Below are 20,587 nucleotides of genomic sequence, written 5' to 3' on the forward strand. Positions count from 1 at the left end.
TGGCTTCTTTTACTTAGCATACTTTTTCAGAATTTGGAGCATGTATATCTCAGTACTCCATTCCTTTTTTTTTTTCTTTTAAGATTTCTTTAACATTTTTTTGTTTTCAGAAAGAGGGGGAGGGAGGAAGAAAGAGAGTGAGAGAACCATTAATGTGTTGTTGCCTCTCGTGCACCCCCTACTGGGAGCTGTGACCCTTCAGTTCACAGACCTGCATTCAATCTATTGAGCCTCACCAGCCAGAGCAGTACTTCATTCCTTTGTATGGCTGAGTAATACTTCAATGTATAGGTAGACCACATTTTGTTTATCCATTGATCAGTTGATGGACATTTGGGTTCGTTTGTACCCTTTGGCTAATGTAAATAATGCTTCTATGAATATTCACATGCAGGTCTATGTGTGGACTTATATTTTTATTCTAATATGAATGAGATTACTGGGTCATACAGTAAATTTATGTTTAACTTTTTAAATAAACAGCCAAACTAGTTTCCAAAGTATTGTGCCACTTAATAGTTGCAAACACTTAATCAGTGTTTGAGGGTTTTCATTTCTCTACATCCTTGCTAACACTTGTTACTGTCTTTGACTATAGCCATCCTTGTGAATATGATGAGGTATCTCACTGTGGTTTTCATTTACATTTCCCTAATGGCTAATGATATCGAGCATCTATTCATGTGATTACTTTTTAAATAATATACAATGAAAACAAACTTCAGAAAAAACAAATCAAACATATAAAATAAAGCCCGAATTTTTTATTATTAGAGTTAACAGACAAAAAAATTACATTTCCATAAATACCACAATGAATACTACAACAAAAAAGATAGTTTGAAATCTGTGCATGCTTTTCATTAAAAGTACATGTATTGGTCACTTTGGGGGAGTGTTCTAAGATGGCGGCGGAGGACAAAGGATTTCGCTTTCCACTGCGCGCTGGAGAAAAACCAGGCTGATCTGTGGAAGAGCGCAGCAGATAACCAAGAGGGACCCAGCATATAGGAAGGTAGGACCCCAGAAAGTGTAGCGGACACTGAATGACCAGAGGTTGAGGAGAGGAGACGACCGCAGGTCAACAAGGTTCGAGGAAACAGCTCAGAGGCTGCAGGCCCTCCACCGGGCCACGCCAGGACCCTGGCCGATCTGCCTTCTTCTCTGGGAGCTGAGAGTGGGCAACAACAACCCTGGGAGAGAGCCAGTCATCGGCACCCTCCCTATCCGGCAGGGTGGAGATTGGAAAACACCAGGAGAGATTGGTTTGCCTGTAGTGGCAGAGAGAGGAGTGGGCCTTAGCAAGCAAACCAGAGAGCTCTGATAACCTGTGGAATCAGGCTGTGGTTGCCGGCTTGGGAGGACTGAGAGTCGCCCGTGCGTTCCCTGTAGCACAGGGCCTGAGCCAGGTCTGCCACAAACTCTGGGAGCCTCGGGCTGCCAGCAAGGCCCCTGGAAGAGAGCCAGTCATCAGCTCCTTCCCTACCCAGCCGGGTGTAGACTGAAAAACGCTGGGAGTCAGGCCGTGGTTGCCAGCTTGGGAGAATTGAGAGTTGCCCTGTGCATTCTGCCATAGCACTGGGAAAGGTCCTCGCCCAATCCTGCGCAACCAGGAAAGCCTGGCTGGGAGCATGCGCCCTCATGCCAGGCCAGGGCTGGGAAGCCTGGGGAAAAATCTGCTTTCAGTGGGGCACTGGAGAGCTGCGCCAGTCTGGATCTTGGGAGGGCACTGGTGAGACTCATTGAGTTCACCAAGAAGCAAGGAAGGCCACACTAATAGCCCCTCAGGCTGCTACAGCTAGTGAGAACAAAAGAAAAGGCTAGACCAGCTGGAAACCAACAAGAGGAGTAGGTGGAAGTGCAGAACACCAAGATACCTGCAGGAGGCTGCACCACAGAATTTCACAGGCATCCTACCACAGAAGTTCACCAGAACCCAGGGAACCAGAAGAGATGAATTTAAGAAGTTGGGGCCAACAAGAAGAGTATCACAAACAATGGGAAGACAAAGAAACAATCCCCAAATGAAAGAAAAGGAGGAAGTCTCAGAAACAATGTTAGATGAAATAGAGGCAAGTCAACTATCAGATATTGAATTTAAAGCACTGGTTATCAGGAAATTCAAAGAGCTTATAACGAGCTACGAGAAACTACAGGGGAGCTACAATGAACTCTCTGCAAACTAGATCAACATGAAAAAGGAAATAGAAACCAGCAGCAAAGGCCAAGAGGAAATGAAGAATACAATTTCTGAACTGAAGAACACAGTAGAAGGAATGAAAAGTAGGATCGAACAGGCGGAAGACCGCATCAGTGAGCTAGAGGACAGAGTAGAAAGAATCTCCCAGACAGAGCAAGTAAAGGAAAAGAGAATCAGAAAGAATGAGGGGGGATTAAGAGAAATGGAAGACAATATGAAACATAATAATATCCGAATAGTAGGAATACCAGAAGGAGAAGAATAAGAACAAGGGATAGAAAAACTATTTGAAAGAGTAATAACGGAAAATTTTCCCAATTTGATGAGAGAAAAAGTCACACAAATCCAGGAATAGCAGAGAGTTCCCGGCAGGTGGAACCCAAAGAGGCCTACTACAAGACACATCATCATTAAAATGGCAAAACTCCAGGCAAAGAGAAAATCCAAAAGGCACCAGGGGAGAAAAAGGAAGTAACATACAAGGAAGCCCCAATAAGGTTGGCTACTGACTTCTCAATGGAAACATTCCAAGCAAGAAGAGAATGGCAAGAAATATTCCAAGTAATGAGAACCAGAGGCCCACAACCAAGGCTACTTTACCCAGCAAGGCTCTCAATCAGGATAGAAGGCCAAATAAACAGCATCCAAGACAAAAGAAGTCTAAAAAAATATGCCTGCACCAAACCACCTCTACAAGAATTACTAAAAGGGCTGCTTTAAGGAAAGGAAGGAAAAGAGAGAGACGGAGAGGAGCACAGGTACACAAATGGCAATGAACAAGTACCTATCAATAATAACCTTAAAGATAAATGGATTAAATGCACCAATTAAAATACATAGAATAGCTGAATGGATAAGAAAGCATGACCCACACATATGCTGCCTACAGGAGACCCACCTCAGGACAAAAGACCATCACAGAATAAAAGTGAAAGGCAGGAAACAAATTTTCCAAGCAAATGGTCAAGAAAAAAAAGCCGGGGTAGCAATTCTAATATCAGACGAAATAGACTTCAAAAAAAGAGCCATAAAGAGAGACCCAGAAGGTCACTTCATAATACTCAGGGGAAGAATCCACCAAGAACACATTAACATCCTAAATATGTATGCACCCAACATAGCACCCAAATATATAAAGAAAGTCCTAGAGGACCTCAAGAAAGATATTGACAGCAGCACAATTATTGTAGGGGAATTTAACACCCCACTGTCAAAAATGGACAGATCTTCCAAACAAAATATCAACAAAGATATAGCTGCACTAAACACCACCCTAGGTGAAATGGACTGGACTGATATATATAGAGCCCTTCATGCCAAAGAAGCTAAATACACATTCTTTTCAAATGCACATGTAACATTTTCAAAGATAGACCACATGATAGGACACAAAACGAGCCTCGACAAATTCAAGGAAATTGAAATCATACCAAGCATTTTCTCTGACCACAATGGACTGAAATAGGAAACTAACCCCACAGGACAAAACCCAAAACACCCAAAATCATGCAGACTGAATGTTATGCTATTAAACAATGAATGGGTCAAGACTGAAATTAGGGGAGAAATCAAAAAGTTTCTGGAAACAAATGAAAATGACCTCACAACAACCCAAAACTGATGGGACACAGTGAAGGCCTTCCTGAGAGGGAAGTTCATAGCAATACAGGCTTACCTAAAGAAAATAGAAACATTTGGATCAAACAACCTAACCCGATGCCTGCAAGAACATGAGGAACAACAACAAAGACAGCCCAGAGCAAGTAGAAGGAAGGAAATAACCAAGATCAGAGCAGAATTAAATGACATAGAGAGTAAAAGCACAATTCTAAGGATCAGTGAATCTAGGACTTGGTTTTTTGAAAAGATAAATAAAATAGACAAGCCTTTAACTAGGCTCATCATGGAAAAAAGAGAGAGGACCCAAATAAACAATCAGAAACGGAAAAGAAGTGATTACAACTGATACAACAGAAATAGAAGCTATTGTAAGAAATTACTATGCAGAACTCTATGCCAAGAAATTTGAAAACCTAGGTGAAATGGACAAGTTTCTAGAAAAATATAATCTTCCAAAACTCAATGAAAAAGAAGCAGAAAACCTGAACAGGCCAATAACAGCAGATGAAATTGAAGCAGTAATCAAAAAACTCCCATCTCACAAAAGCCCTGGACCAGATGGTTTCACAGGAGAATTCTACAAAGGATTTAAGGAAGAGCTAACCCCTATTCTTCACAGACTATTCCAAAAAATCCAAAATGATGGGAAACTCCCAAACTCTCTGTGAAGCCAGCATCATCCTGGCTTCATATATTCTCCACAAAAAAATTCCAAAACCAGATAGAGACACAACAAAGAAAGGAAACTTTAGGCCAATATTGCTGATGAACATAGATGCTAAAATCCTCAACAAAATACTGGCAAATCGCATCCAACAATGCATCAAAAAGATCAGACACCACAACCAAGTGGGATTCATCCCAGGGATGCAAGGATGGTTCAATATTTGTAAATCAGTAAATGTAATACATCACATAAACAAAAGTAAAGACAAAAGCCACATGGTCATATCAATAGATGTGGAAAAAGCTTTCGATAAGGTACAACACCCATTTATGATAAAGGCACTCAGAAAAATGGGAATAGATGGAGCATTCCTCAATATAATAAAGGCCATATATGAAAGACCTACAGCCAACATCATACTCGATGAGCAAAAACTGAAAGCTTTTCCACTAAGATCAGGAACAAGACAAGGTTGTCCATTTTCACCACTTCTATTTAATATCGTATTGGAAGTTTTAGCCACAGCAATCAGATAACAAAAGGAAATAAAGGACATCCAAATTGGAAAGGAGGAAACAAAACTTTCATTGTTCACAGATGACATGATAGTGTACATGGAAAATCCTAAAGCCTCTAGCAAAAAACTGCCTGAATTAATAAATGAATTTGGCAAAACAGTGGGTTAGAAAGTCAATATCCAGAAATCAAAGGCAGTTTTGTATACTGAAAATGAAACAGCAGAAGCAGAAATCAAGAAAAAAATCCCACTTGATATAGCAAAAACAAAAATAAAATGTCTGGAAACAAACCTAATCAGGGAGGTAATAGACCTGTATGCAGAAAACTACACAGCACTGAAAAAAGAAATCAGGGAAGACTCAAACAAATAGAAACATATACCATGTTCATGGATTGGAAGAATTAACATCATCAAAATGTCCATACTACCCAAAGCAATTTACAGATTCAATCCAATACGTATTAAAGTACTAATGGCATATTTCACAGATGTAGAAGAAACATTTCAAAAATTTATATGGAACCATAAAAGATCCCGAATAGCAGCCACAATTTTGAGAAAGAAGAACAAAGTAGGAGGGATCACAATACCTGATATCAAACTGTATTACAAGGCCACTGTAATCAAAACAGCCTGGTACTGGCACAAAAACAGGCACATAGACCAATGGAATAGAACAGAGAGCCCAGAAATAAACCCAACTCTCTACATTCAATTAATATTTGACAAAGGGGGCAGTATCATAAAATGGAGTAAAGATAGCCTCTTCAACAAATGGTGTTGGGAGAACTGGACAGCAACATGCAAAAAAATGAAACTCGAGCACCAACTTACACCATACATCCAAATTAATTGAAAGTGGATAAAAGACTTAAATATAAGCCATGACACCATTAAAGTCCTAGAGGAGAGCATTGGCAGGAAAATCTCAGAAACTCCACATACCATTATTTTTACTGATACGTCCCCTAGAACAAGGGATATAAAGGAAAAAACAAACAAATGGGATCTCATCAAAATAAAAGGCTTCTCCATGGCTAAGGAAAACAGGATCAAGATAAAAAGAGAAGCAGCTGTTTGGGAAAACATTTGCCAGTGATTTGCCTCAGACAAAGGTTTAATTTCCAAAATATACAAAGAACTCGCATGACTCCACTCAAAGAAGATGAGCAACCCAGTTAAAAAATGGGGAAAGGACTTGAACAGGCAGTTTTCCAGGGAGGACATACAGAATGTCCAGAGACACATGAAGAGATACTCAATATTGCTAGCTATCAGAGAGATGCAAATTAAAACCACCATGAGATACCACTTTACACCAGTCAGAATGGCCATCATAAACAAAGCAACAAACAACAAGTGCTGGAGAGGTTGTGGGGAAAAGGGAACCCTAGTTCACTGTTGGTGGGATTGCAGACTGGTACAACCACTATGGGAAACGGTATGAAATTTTCTAAGAAAACTAAAAATGAATGTGCCTTTTGACCCAGCAATTCCACTGTTAGGAGTATATCCTAAGAACCCTGAAGCACCAATCCAAAAGAACCTATGCACCCCGATGGTCATAGCAGCACAATTTACGATAGCCAAGAGTTGAAAGCAACCTAGATGCCCATCGGTAAATGACCGGATCAAAAAACTGTGGTGCATTTACACAATGGAATTCTATGCTGCAGAAAGGAAGAAGGAGCTCCTACCCTTTGCAACATCATGAATGGAACTGGAAAGCATTATGCTGAGCAAAATATGCCAGGTGGTGAAACACAAATACCGTATGATATCACCGTTAACAGGAATGTAAACAACAAAACAAACAAGCAAGCAAAATATGACCAATGACACTCAAATATGGAACAGACTGACAGGAGAGAGGGAAGAGAATCATAAAGGAAAAGGGGAAGGAGTCACATGAACAAGTATAAAGGACACATGGACAATAACTAAGGTGGGGGGTGGAAATGGGAGGGAGGTGGGGAGCACTTATTGGAGGCAGGGCTGGGAATATAAGACAGAAAACTGTACTTGAACAAAAATTAAATAAAAAATAAAAAAAAAAGTGCATGCATTGATTTATATAGGAAATTTATTAAGTATATTTTACTGATTTTGGTGTTACAGTGGATCCAATTTTTGCCACTCTGCTTACATCCACCCAGTACTCCCACTACTTCCCACAATTTCCTTCCTTAGTTCATGTCCATGGGTCATGCATGTAAGTCCTTTGCCTATTCCATTTCCTATACTATTCTTTACATTCCCTTATTTTGTGCCTCCAATTTGTACTTCTTAATCCCTGCACCTTTTCATCAATTCTCCCCCTCCTCCTCCCAGCTGATAACCCGTCAAATGATCTCTATATCTGTCATTCTGTTCCTTTTCTGTTTTTTTGCTTAATTTATTTTTCAGATCCAGTTGAGAGTTGTGCATTTATTGCCATTTTAGTTTTTATAGTTTTGCTCTTTTTCTTATGTAGTTCTCTTTAACATGTCATATAATAATGGCTTCGTGATGATAAACTCCTTTAGCTTTACCTTGTCTGGGAAACACTTTGCATTCTAAATGATCGTTTTTCTACCCTTCCATTCTAAATGATAGCTTTGCTGGATAACATTCAGCAAAGTCTTCTTGGGTGTAGGTCCTTGCCTTTCATCACTTTGAATACTTCTTGCTAGTCCCTTCTACCCTACAAAGTATCTTTTGAGAAATCAACTGGCAGTCTTATGGAAACTCCTTTGAAGGTAACTCTCTGCTTTTCTCCTGCTGTTCTTAAGATTCTGTACATATCTTTAACCTTTGGCATTTTCATTATGATGTGTCTTGGTGTGGTTCTCTTTGGGTTCAACTTGTTTAAGACTGTGCTTCCTGGACTTGCATGTCTGTTTCCTTTGCCAAGTTAGGAAAGTTTTCTTTTATTATTTTTTTTCAAGTAAGTTTTCAATTTCTAGCTCTTCTCCTTCTGGCACCCCTATGATTTGGATGTTTGAAGATGTCCCAGAGGTTTCTTATTCCATTGTTTTTTTATTCTTTTTTCTTCTTTATATATTGAATGCTTTTTTCTTCCTTATGTTCCAAGTTGTTCTTTTGACTCTCAGCTTCATCCCCTCCACTGTTAGTTCCCTGTGGATTTTCTTTATTTTACTTAATGCAACTTTCATTTCTACCTTGGTCTTTTTTATGGTGTTGCAGTACCCAATGAGTTCTTTGAGCATCCTGATAACCAGTGTTTTGAACTGTGCATCGGATAGGTTGCTTATCTTCATTTCATTTAATTCTTTTTCTGGAGTTTTGTTATGTTTTTTTATTTGGGCCATATTTCTTTGTCTCCTCAATTCAGCAGCTTCCTGGTGTTTGTTTCTGTATATTAGGTAGAGCCGCCTTGACTTTCTGTCTTAGTAGCATGGCCTACTGTAGATAAGGTACCTGTCTGGATGAACGTGGCTTCTTTAAATCCTTGGTTGTCGGACTTTTCATACAGCTCGATTTTCTGATGAATCTGGGTCATGTTCATTTTATTTTATTTTATTTTAATTTTTTAAAGGATGCACCTTCTTTTTTTAATTTTATTTATTTATCTTTTAGAAGGGAAGGGAAGGAGAGAGGGAGAGAAATATCAATGTATGGTTGCCTCTCGTGCATCTCCTGCTGGGAACTGGCCTGCCACCCAGGCATGTGCCCTGGCTGGGAATTTAACCGCAATACTCTGATTCCCAGGCCAGCACTCAGTCCACTGAGCTACACCAGCCTGGGCTTCATTTTATAGTTCAGTTGTAATTTTTGCTGTAGTTGTGCACAGAGGCAAAGTACATTTACCTATACCTCCATCTTAGCCAGAAGTCTCTTAATCTATATAGAGTGAAAGCAAGATATTCTCTCCCTGACATCCACTGGCTCCCAAGCTATCTTCTAACTGAAGATTTTCACTAATTTCTAACCGAAATTGATAATTTTCTTGTCTGCAGCCAGCTGGGTGGTCTGGGTGGTGGCCCCTCACATGTGCCATGTCACAGCCAGGAAATTTCCTGTTAATGCTCAAATTTTTTGTTCCACTAAGCCATGACAAAACAAAAAATTAAAATAGCAATTTCATATACACTTTGAAAAGAAGTCTTTTTTTTAATTTATATATATTTGTAATTTATACTTACATTGTACTTATATGATATGTTTTTAAAATTTATTGAGAGAGAGAGAGGCAAAGAAGGGAGGGAGAGGAAGTAAGAATGAAGTATCCATTTGTTTCTCCACGTGTTTATGCATTCATTTGTTGATTCTTATATGTGCCCTGACTCGGGGTTGAACCTGCAACCTTAGTGTATGAGGACGATGCTCTAACCAAGTTAGCTACCTGGCCAGGGCTATTTATATCTTGTATTTAGAATTTTTAATGTGACAAGTGAGCTTGTCTCTTGTTTGTTAATTTGCCTAATCTAGGTTAGATTGAGCATAATGCTCATTATAGGAGATCACGTATATCTTAATTGTTTCTAGGTTATTCTTTTCTTTCATTCTTCGAATAACATACATAATAGAGATACCAGTCCCACAAAGGTATGTTAATGGGACTGGGAGTAGAGATTTGAAAGCAATTTTAGCAAGTTAAGGACATTCATTTTTTAACTTTTACCTGCAATAAAGCAACTATTTGGTATATTTTCTTGAAGGTTTTTTATTTATTTTTATTTTTAGAGAGGGAGAAGGGGGCGAGAAAGGGAGAGAAACATCAATGTGTGGTTGCCTCTCATGCACCCCCTGTTGCTCGCACACCCCTTACTGGGGACCTGGGCCACAACCCAGGCATGTTCCTGGACTGGGGATTAAACTGGTGACCCTTTGGTTCCCAGGGCAGTGTTCAGTCTACTGAGCCACACCAGTCAGGATGGTATATTTTGAAAATTTATCTTTATTCCTTTATTAGTAGCCAGTTCTAGCAATTGGTCCTGTGAAGTTATAGTTAAAGGTTTTCAGTGAAAAGAAATGGTTTCCAGATTTTATACTTTACTGTAACATGCTTTTACTGCACAACTAGTACAGTTCGTGCCACATGCAGCCCACCACAAAGCAGTGGCAACTGAATTGGACTATACCCTGTTCAGCAAGGCAAGCCTACTGATATGTGCTTGAATGTGTGGCATTATTGTGTAGCTATGAAAAGTTTCTAAATTCAATATTCTTATTTTATGTAGTTATATCATTGTGGATCAGTGACAGTTTGTGAATTCTACACATACTCCTTTTTTCACATATGTGGTATCCTAGCACTAAAAGAAATAGTATAAAAAACATCAAAGTGAAATCTGGTGGCATAACTGAGAAGAGGGAAAGAAGGTAATTAATACTTACTGGCACCTGATAGGTATACCCATGACATACACAATACAAAAACTGGGACTATATATTTCCAGTCATACCAGAAAAAATGAGATACTTTTATATTTATTGTTTGTTCTATATGTTTTATAAACACTTCAGGCATTTTATAAAGGATGTTGAGATTAGTTTGTGCTGTCTTATAAACCGTAGGAAATCTGTCATCTCCTATAATAAACTAATATAGTGTTTCTTCCTTAATGCTAGTTAATTCCACCTTATAACTAATCAAAATCATTCACATTGCAGTTTAACTCCTTAAACTAGAACTAACAAACCAGTGCAAAAGTGGAAAAATGATTCACCATTATGGTCATGTGTCCTTTTTACTAGTTCAATTAAACTTTAAATTAATTATCTTTTTAGTGGTCTTCAGTGATCTATTTATAAATCAGTAGTATGCAATCAATCAGAAAATTCTATGATTTTATGATGTGGTCTCTTTTTTAAATTAAGGTTTTGGCTTGGACAACAGCGTTGCAAACAGTCTATAAAACATCTGCCTACAATAAGCACTGATACATTGCAGCTGTCCAATTACTCAACTCATCCTATTGGAAAACTTTCTAAGCATAAGCTGTTCATTAAACTTACTCGTCTTCCACAGTACTATATTGTAAGTATGCCAGGGTGTGACTTGGGTGATCAAGTTCAGTAATTCTGTGTCAGTATCTTAAATGATTTCTTGCTTAATTTAATTTGCAAATGTATTTCATTGGATAGCTAACTTTTGTATAGTGATTCCTGACTCAGGAGAGGAGGGAATGGTGGTAGGGGTGGGGGTGGGAGAGGGAGGAAAATTATGTGTCTTAAGAAATTATGTAATTATCAGGCAGGTTTGGGGAATATAATATATGCTCCGGTTCCTTAGGATCTCCTATAGTGAAGCCTAGTTTCTGCTTGGGATGAGGCATCATCTTTGTATAAGAAGAAAACTTTTGAAAACAACTACTGTGAAGGTTTGATGTTTTGGTGTCAGATAAATTTGGTTGTTTTTAATTAAATGTTAACTTGCGTAATGCAGTCTTAAATATGGACTGGCTGAAGGAGCTTTATTTTTTCATCCTTAATTGATTGAAGGCATATATATCCACTTTATTGATTGCATGTACCTTTAGTGCATACTAAGATCCTTTCTTACTGCTTTCTCACCTTTCTAGGTATTTTCCAGTTAGTTTCTTTGAGATCTTTGAATTGGTTAAAATTTGCAAAAATTTGAAATATGAACTCACCCTAAATACATGTCCCTACTTAAAGAAATTTCTCTGTACACCAAGTAGGTATCTGTGGCTAATAATCTAAGGTATTTGAAAAATATAATTCAGGATAGTTGGTTGAAGATAGTGGGAATGAATTATTTTAAAGCTTTTGAGCTTTACTTTAAAAAGATATCTTTAAAAAGTACCTTGTGAGCCCTGGCTGGTGTAGCTCAGTGGATTGAGCGTGGGCCTGCAAACCACACAATCGCGGTTCGATTCCCAGTCAGGGCACATGTCTGGGTTGCAGGCCAGTTCCCAGCAGGGGACTCATGAGAAGCAACCATACATTGATGTTTCTCTCCTTCTCTCCTTCCTTCCCCTCTAAAGATAAATAAATAAAATCTTAAAAAAAAAAAGTACCCTGTATAGTCTGACATATCTTAAGTTAGTGTTATTTATGTAAACTGATAAATCTCATCGATATGAATTTCACCTGTTTTCTGAATTTTAAAACACCAGCTGTGGAACTAGATTTGACATGTGACAAAGCATTAGTGTTTCAATTCTCAGCTATCTGCTTGGTCGATATTTGAAATGATAAGTAGAATACACACACAATAGTCAAACCTGTGAACATGCACGTTACCTCTTATGCTCAGCCATATGTAAGGGGGGACCCACAAAAATCAGAATTATCTTCTGGAGGGCAGGCCCCTTGTAGTATAGGCTTCCCTCACTTAGGTGAGTGTTCTGGGAACCCATCTGTGTCAGTGTGCCAGTGGGCATTGTTTTGAGAGGTTGTATTTGGCTCCAGGGGATTTTTTGTTTGAAGACTCTTTCAGCGCATTTGTCCATTTAATGATGGGTGATTTACGAGGGCACCTGCCCACACCACGATGAGTGTTCAGCAGTTTTTGACCAAAAGCAGCATGACCCCTGTGCCCCACCCTCCCTATTCACCCAATCTTGCCCTACCCCCTGTGACTTTTTTGTTTCCCTGGATGTTTTGTTTATGTGGAAGAGGTGAAACAAAAAATGGCAGAAGCACTAAAGGGCATCAAAACAGTTTGAAAACTATTTTGAGCAGTGGAAAAACATCTGGATAGATGTATTTCATCAAATGGAGAGTGCATGGAAGGTGACTGAAGTTTAAACATGTATGGAAAAATACAGTTTTTTAATAAATAAATTCTGGGGTTTTTTGGGTCCTCCCTTGTACAAAATAAAATGGTTGTAACTTACTTTCTGACCTTATTCAGTATCAACAAAAAGCTAGGCTTTAGTTTCAATGAGCAGTGATTTTATTATAAAGCAATAAATAGTTTGTATAACATAGTGTAGACCAAAATTAAATACATGTTATTCTTTAGCCATATTTCTCACTTATGGAGGACATATTCACAAAAGTGGAAAAACTACTACCATGTAAATTAAGGAAAACTGAGGAAAGCTTTGCTGCCTTTAAATGTCTGTCATACTTTTCTCAGATTTACTAAGATATAATTTACATACAGTAGAAATTCACTTTCTTGTGTCTTGAGTTTTAATAAATGCAGTTTTGTATCCTCCATGTCAACATGATGCAGCACACAGCCATCACCCCCCCTTCCGAAATTCCCTCATGCTGCCCCTCTGTAATCAAGCCCCGTCCCCACACTTTGAATTAATGACCACTGACCTATTTTCTGTCTCTTTAGTTTTGTTTTTCAGTTTAGTTTCTTTCACTCACCATGATGCCTTTGACCTTGACCATGTTATTGTATGTATAATAGTTCACTCCTTTTATAGCTGAGTAGTATTCCATGGTATAGATGTGCCATAGTTTGTTTAACCAGTCTCCAGTTGGAAGATATCTGAGTTGTTTACAGTTTGGGGAAATTATCAGTAAAAGTGCTATAAGTATTTGTATATAGTTTTTTTGTGAACTTAAATTTTTGTTCCTTTTTTTTAAAAGATTTTATTTATGTTAAGGGAAGGGAGAAATAAAGAGAAGCATCAATGTGTGGTTGCTCCCCCTACTGGGTACCTGGCCTATAACTCAGGCATGTGCCCTAGACTGGGAATCAAACTGTCAATGCTTTGGTTTGCAGGTCAGCACTAGATCCGCTGAGCCATACCAGCCGGGGCTAAATTTTTATTTCTTTGGGATAAGTAACTAGAATTGGGATTGTTAGGTCATCTGGTTAAGTGTATGATCAGCTTTATAAGAAAATGCTAAACTTGTCCAATGTGGCAGGACTATTTTGCATTTCTTCCAGCAAAACACCTTTATTAGCACTTGGTATTAATAACTTTTTTGTAAATTAGCCATTCTGGTATATAATAGTATTTTATTGTAGTCTTAATTTCTGCTGCCCTCATAACTGATGATGTTGAATATCTTTTCATGAGCTTATTTGCTATCCATATGTCTTTGGTGAAGTGTCCATTTTACTTTTAATTCTTCCATTTCCTCGGGTGTATCAGTATGATGGATGCTTAGGTGTTGTCCAAACAATTGTCTGAAGAGAGTATGTAGGAAGGAGGATGGGAAGGAAAAAGAGAGGTACAGGGAGAGAGACAGGAAAATGTGTTGGTCAAGAGTCTTGCCTAATGGCTTTTATTTCTCAGTTACTAAGTATTTAGGGGACTTTTCTTAAATTTCAGGTAGACCTTGAAAATAGTAAGCTGGTATAGTGGGTGAGAGCAAGGTCTCTGGAGCCCAACTTCTGGGGTCAAAGCATGAATCCATCACTTCTTACCTCTGAGACCTTGGGCAAGTAACCTGCAAGTAACCTAACGTTTTTGTGCCCCCATTCCCTTATCAGAAAATGAAGATAATTCTACTTCACAGAGTTACTTAGGAGAGTTAAATATGTTAACTAACACCTGTCAAGTAATTAGGACAGTACATTGTGCATAGTAAGTGTTCTGTCAGTATTAGATCTTGTTCTTATCTTCACAGTGACTACATTTTTCTGTTGAAAAATCAGGGTTTTTTTTTTATATAATTCCAAGTAAGAGAGAGTGTTATCATTTTTCTCTACCATAATAGTGCAATTTTTAGGATGATTTAATGGTTAAGGGAGACAGCAGGGCAATTTAAAATAGATAACATTTTGAAACAGTCTAGTAGACCCACTGGACTTCAGCCTAAAATTTTTTCAGTTTATAAGTTAAGGTATGAATATTAAGAGCACCTAATGCAAACAGTCTCAATGTCCCATTTGCTGTAGTTTACAGTTACTTTTATTGTTATTGTTCTCCTTTACCCTCATTTATTTTTTAGGAGATAAATTGTTTGTTTACTAGGAATGCTTTTTTTTGACATCACAATTAATTTGTCCATGTTTAAAGAAAAAAGACATCGATATTTGATTTATAATTTTGACCCCTAGTTGATAGAAGGAGGAAAACATGCCACACCTATTATTTCTCTGAATTTCTTTTCTGATTTGGGCCTTTTTAGGTTGTAGAGATGTTAGAGGTTCCCAATAAACCCACACAGCTGACATACAAGTACTACTTCATGTCTGTGAGTGTTGCGGAACGGGAAGACAGCCCTGTCATGGCCCTCGTGCTGCAGCAGTTCAAGGACAACATCCAGGAATTGATTTTACGTACAAAAATTGGGAAACAGCCTAGAGCCAGTACTAAGCGCAAGGTATTGATCGCATGTGGAAATGAGCAAAGAATTTGTATGTATTAACTTTGTTGTATTCTTACACTGTTTTTAATATGGAAAAGAATAAGATCCAGCCTTTAAAATACTGGGTAGCAATAACATTTAAGTAAAAATTATCTACATTTTCTTGAAAATGCTTCTCTTTTAGTTTATAATTAATTATATACCCTTTCACACAAGAGAGCTTGTTAAATATACAATATTTACTACTAAATTTCTCTTGTTTAGACCAATATTTACTCAATAAATATTTGTTAAATGAATAAAATTTTTGGTTAACCTTGAGCTTTGTTATAATAGTTTCACTGCCTTAACTAATTGCATCACATGTACTTTTTGCTGTGTTCTTTACTTAAATTCTAGTTGTCTGATGATTCATGTCCAGTAGAACCTAAGAAAACCAAACGATCAGGAGAAATACGTGCCTTCAATAAAATTCTAGCTCATTTTGTTGCTGTGTGTGATACAAATATGCCATTTGTAGGACTTCGAGTGGAGGTAATTTTTGGAACAATTTTGGGTACTCTATATATGAAAGGGTAATTTTTTAAATGCTTTGCTAAAAAATTAGCTCCTTTTTAGCTAATTTGTAGCTAAAATTTTAGCTCTGCTAAAGCTACATGGATTCCATTAGGTCAATCTGAATGATTGTCATTTTGTTCATTTTGGGAGGGGTAGGCTTGAAATCATAGTATCTCATGGTGTGCACTATGAGACACAATAATTTAAAATGACTTACATGATTTCATCTCTCTGATTCAAAATCGTGGCCTTCTGCTGTTTATGGAAATTGAAAGTAAATTATTTCCAGTTAAAATTTTAAAAACTGACAAGTTTTGAAAATTAGTATCCTGCATTATTTAACTGCTAGACATGGTCAGTTGATAAAGGGTGGCTTAGTTTTGAGTTGGGGAAACCATACATATTGCTTACACACTAATAAAATTGGGTTCCTTTCTGAGAAGCAGGTCAGAAAGAATATTAAACTGAATTTACTATTGTCGCATGGAAGAAACAATAGACTTAGGCAGAATTAGTGTTTTTCAAGAGTATACAGTTGTGATAGTCCAGCATGATCTCCACACATGTAAGAAAAGGGGGAGGTAACAGATGGAACCTGTATTTTTCAACAAGGGCTTTAGACAGGATTTGTCAATCCTTAAAAGTGATATACTAAAACCTTAATTATTTTGCTCTAGTTTAAAATTTTACTCATTGTAAGACTCCTTCCCTCTGTACATTATCATGAATTAAGAGATCTGAAAATGTGGAAGTGGATTATCTCAGTTGAATTGATGATAATCTCGGGAAGACTTTTAGAAAACACTTTCATGCTTTAGAGCAGGAATCAGCAAACCTTTTATGTAAAGGGCCAGATAAATATTTTAAGCATGTGGGTCATATGGTCTCTTACCACAACTACTCAAGTCATTGTGTAGTGCAAACCAGCCATAGTTCATATTCAAACAAATGAGTGTGGCTATGTTCAAATAACCCTTTCATTTAAAAAACAAAAAAACAAAAAACACAGCAGTGGGCTGGATTTGGCCATGAGCTGACCCCTACTTTATAGGGCTTTGGGATCTGAGAGTGTGGGATCAAGTGTGTCATCTTGAAGAGCATCAGTAGCCCAGAGAAATCCGAGCCCAGAAATGGGAGCCTAAAATAGATATTCCGGTCCTCAGTGTTCCAGCTCCTATGAGCCTGATGAATGTCCGTGTCTGGGTATTGGCCATGGCTCCTAAACTATACAGTCTATGTCCATACTTCCTATTAGCTTAACTGTGTTCTTGGGCTTTTTCATAGGGCCATGTGGATTGACGGTATGAATGTCATTCAGTACTACCTTTGCAGTAGGAAAAGAGGCTACCTGGTGCCCAGGGACAGTGTAATGCAATTATTTCTTCTCTTTTTGCATGGTCTCTCTTCCCCTACCCACAGGCTAGAAATTGCAGAAACTTGTATCTGCAATGCCCACATCGACTAATACCTATAGACATATGTCTTCTCTGTCTCCCTTATTTGTGCTCCTACACTTGTTGCACACGTGAGACATGTCAGAACATTGTATAATAATCTTGAACTCAGACTCTTAAAAACTTATCTAGTTTTTCTTCTCTCAATGAAAAAAACATATTAAAGACAAAAGCAAGCACATTTCCTGCCTAAAGCAAGTGATGCCGAGATGTGAATAACTAAATCTAGTTTTACCAGGGATGTTTATTTCTCTGATCCATAGAATAGAGACATTTTCCACCCCTACTACACTTTGCTTCCTTTTGAATCTGAACCCCTACTGTCTATTTGGTTAGGAGTTCTTTTTCTAAACCTCTGCCCTTCCAAGGCCAAAAGAGCAGGGTTCAGTCAAATACTTAGGGCTGGCTTAAATCCTTTCTGTAACAAGGTAGATATAAATAGTCTGCCATAGAAGACCTGGGAAACACTGCCAAAGGCAAGCATTTCTGTGGTAGATCAGATAACTTTCTGGCATACCTAAAGAACCTGTCATTCCACTGACAGGTTCTCGGGCATTCACTTTTTAAAAAATATTTTATTTTTTATTTTTAGAGAGAGGGGAAGGGAAGGAGAAAGTGAGAGAGAAACATCAATGTGTGATTGCCTCTCATGTGTCCCCTACTGGGGTCCTGGCCTGCAACCCAGGCATGTGCCCTGACTGGGAATCAAACTGGTGATCCTTTGCTTCACAGGCCCGTGCTGAATGCACTGAGCTACACCAGCCAGGGCTTAACTCACTTTTTAATTCATCCCTGCATTCATTCATCTTTCTGACTCTCTCTGAATCCTCTAATGGGGACAGGTACCACATTTGTGTAAATGGATAAATTGCAAATATTCTCTTTTGGGGTTTCACACAGGAAATAATTTGTTAAAAATAAAAATGTATTCCAGAAAAGTTCTGAACTAAAAAATATTTGTGATTAGAAGTGAGATATGACTTATTGTTCAGTGTTTCAAACATAATTGAATTACACAAGAAAACCAATATTATTTTAAGGTTTCGTCCTTTGGGACCACTGGAATTGATTATAGATTACTTTTGACTTGCTTCAAAATTAGATCAGTCTCCTGAATTCGGAAGATTTGCCACCTATGGAGGTATTTTTTAATAGAAGCTCTGGGTCATTTTGGAGTTTCATTGTACTTAATATAGTTCCCAGAAAACCAAATGGTGTGGACAATACTCATGCTTAGTATGTTGTAATTTTGGAAAAGAGTGGCCCTAGAACAGATGCTACAAGAATAAGCAGTAGTACTTAGAAAAGGTAGTTTCCTTTGTAAAATTGATAATGTGATATAACTGTTTTTTTCTTCCAAGTTATCCAATCTGGAGATTCCGCATCAAGGAGTGCAAATGGAAGGTGATAGCTTCAGCCATGCAATTCGCTTATTGAAGTAAGTCCCTGTAATGTGTGTCATTTAGCGCCATACAGTGCCAGAGCTGCTCCTCCTTTCATGAGACAACATAAAGCAGAGTTCAGAACCTGTGGTTGTTACAGATTTATGCACAGATTTACTAAGGTCTGGGACAGGATTGTATGTGTGTGTGTGTGTCTCTCTCTCTTTCTCTCTTTACTAGATTCACTTCTTTTTTACTGTTATTCTATTATAGTTGTCTCAGTTTTTTCCCCTTTGCCCTCCCCTGCCCAGCCTACCTCCCCACTCCCACAGTCAATCTCCACACCATTGTCCAAGGCCATGGGTCATTCATACATGTTCTTTGACCAGTCCCTTCTCCTCCTTTCTACCATTATTACCCAGCCCCTGCCCCTCTGGCTACTGTCAGTCTGTTCTATGTTTCTATGCCTCTGGTTCTATTTTGCTAATTTATTTTGTTCATTAGATTCCGCCTATAGGTGAGATCATATGGTATTTGTCTTTCACTCACTGGCTTATCTCACTTAGCATAATATTCTCCAGTTCTACCTACGCTGTCGCAGAAGGTAGAAATTCCTTCTTTCTTCCTGCTGTGTAGTATTTAGAGAGAGGGGAAGGGAAGGAGAGAAACATCGATTCTATAGAGAAGCATTGGTCTGTTATCTCTCGTATGCTCCCCGACCTGGGACTGTAGCTGCAACCCAGGCATGTGCCCTGACCGGGAATCAAACTGGTGACTTTTTGCTTGGCAGAAAGACGCGCAACCGAGCCATACTGGTCAGGGCAGGGGCAGGATTATCTTTCACTTGCTGAGTGGCGATCCAGCACCACTTGGTATTTTAGGTTGCCTTTCCTCTGCATTTCTATCATTGATTCAACAGATGTTTCCTGAGTGTGACTGCGTGTCATGGTTGATTTCTGGTGGAGCCCTTCAGTATGCTCTGGGTTCACATAGCAGGGGGAACTGGGCTAGTTTGGAAGTCAGGAAAGTTATCTCTGATGAAGTGCCAATTGTATGTACTCTGACTGCAAGAGATGTGAGACACAGAGGAAAGGGAGCAAGGGTGGGAGTAAGTGGTCCTAACCACAAAGGATTGCTACTTCTGTGAAGGTTTGGAGGCAAGAGAGCTCAGCCTCCTGGAACTGAGAGAAGCTCAGTATGGCAAGGGTTGGAAGAGGTGAATCTAGACGTGTAAACAGGAAGGGATCAGGTCCCATGAGGCTTTGTAAGTGTCCTTAAGGAATTTAGACTTTATTCTAATGGTAGTAAGAAGCCATCAGATGTTTTTAAACAGAAACTGATGTCATATATAGGTGTTTTTGAAAGCTTACCCAGATAGCAAGGTGGAGAATAAATTGCAGAGAAACAAGACTGAAAAGTGTGAAACCAGTTGTTGAAATGCTTCACATGACAGTTGTCAGTAGGTTGGGTTAGGGAAGGTTCCACAGGGACTTAAGAGATGAAACATCCAAGGCTTGGTTGGTGATTAGATTGATGTTGCAGGTGAGAAAGAGGAGATGGTGACAAAGATGGTTCTTAGATTTATCTTGGCCAAATGATGATTGTTGTTTTCTGAGATTAGGGACACTGATGATGTGCATTCGAAGGGGCTTTCCTAGGTTTGAAGTGCTTATACATCTCTTTGGGCAGGTAAGGAAATATCTTAAACTCAGGTGACAGTTCTGGACAGGACAGGTGGATGAGTCATCACCAAGGTGATAATCATTGAGCTGGGATGGTAAATTACATCACCCGGGTAGAGTATACAGAGGGAGATGGGCAGAGGGCTTGGTTCTAAACGTACAGGACAAGGGGCCAAAGGATACTTAGAAGGAAAGCTCGTGGACGGTGTGTGCTTCATAACGTGACCAGGATGGACTTGCAAAGGTGGTGTGCCATTTAAGAGATCAACCTTCCGGGAGCAGAAAACAGTTTGTGTAGGGTGGGGGGGGG

The 20,587-nt window shown here is 38.7% G+C and overlaps 1 protein-coding gene across 3 annotated transcripts in view; it reads left to right on the forward strand.

Annotated features, from left to right (window-relative positions):
• The window catches only part of MED14 (mediator complex subunit 14), a 78,297-nt gene that overhangs the window by 29,984 nt on the left and 27,726 nt on the right, over positions 1–20,587 (forward strand). For all 3 annotated transcript variants that reach the window (XM_037029392.1, XM_037029394.1, XM_037029393.1), the window contains exons 13-16: positions 10,831–10,990; positions 15,022–15,216; positions 15,601–15,735; positions 18,575–18,651. In XM_037029392.1, the coding sequence (XP_036885287.1) occupies positions 10,831–10,990; positions 15,022–15,216; positions 15,601–15,735; positions 18,575–18,651 (567 nt within the window). The remainder of the gene's footprint in view (positions 1–10,830; positions 10,991–15,021; positions 15,217–15,600; positions 15,736–18,574; positions 18,652–20,587) is intronic.

The sequence above is a fragment of the Sturnira hondurensis genome, unplaced genomic scaffold (assembly GCF_014824575.4).
Source record: "Sturnira hondurensis isolate 20B ecotype Veracruz unplaced genomic scaffold, ASM1482457v3 Scaffold0020288, whole genome shotgun sequence".
Taxonomy (NCBI): domain Eukaryota; kingdom Metazoa; phylum Chordata; class Mammalia; order Chiroptera; family Phyllostomidae; genus Sturnira; species Sturnira hondurensis.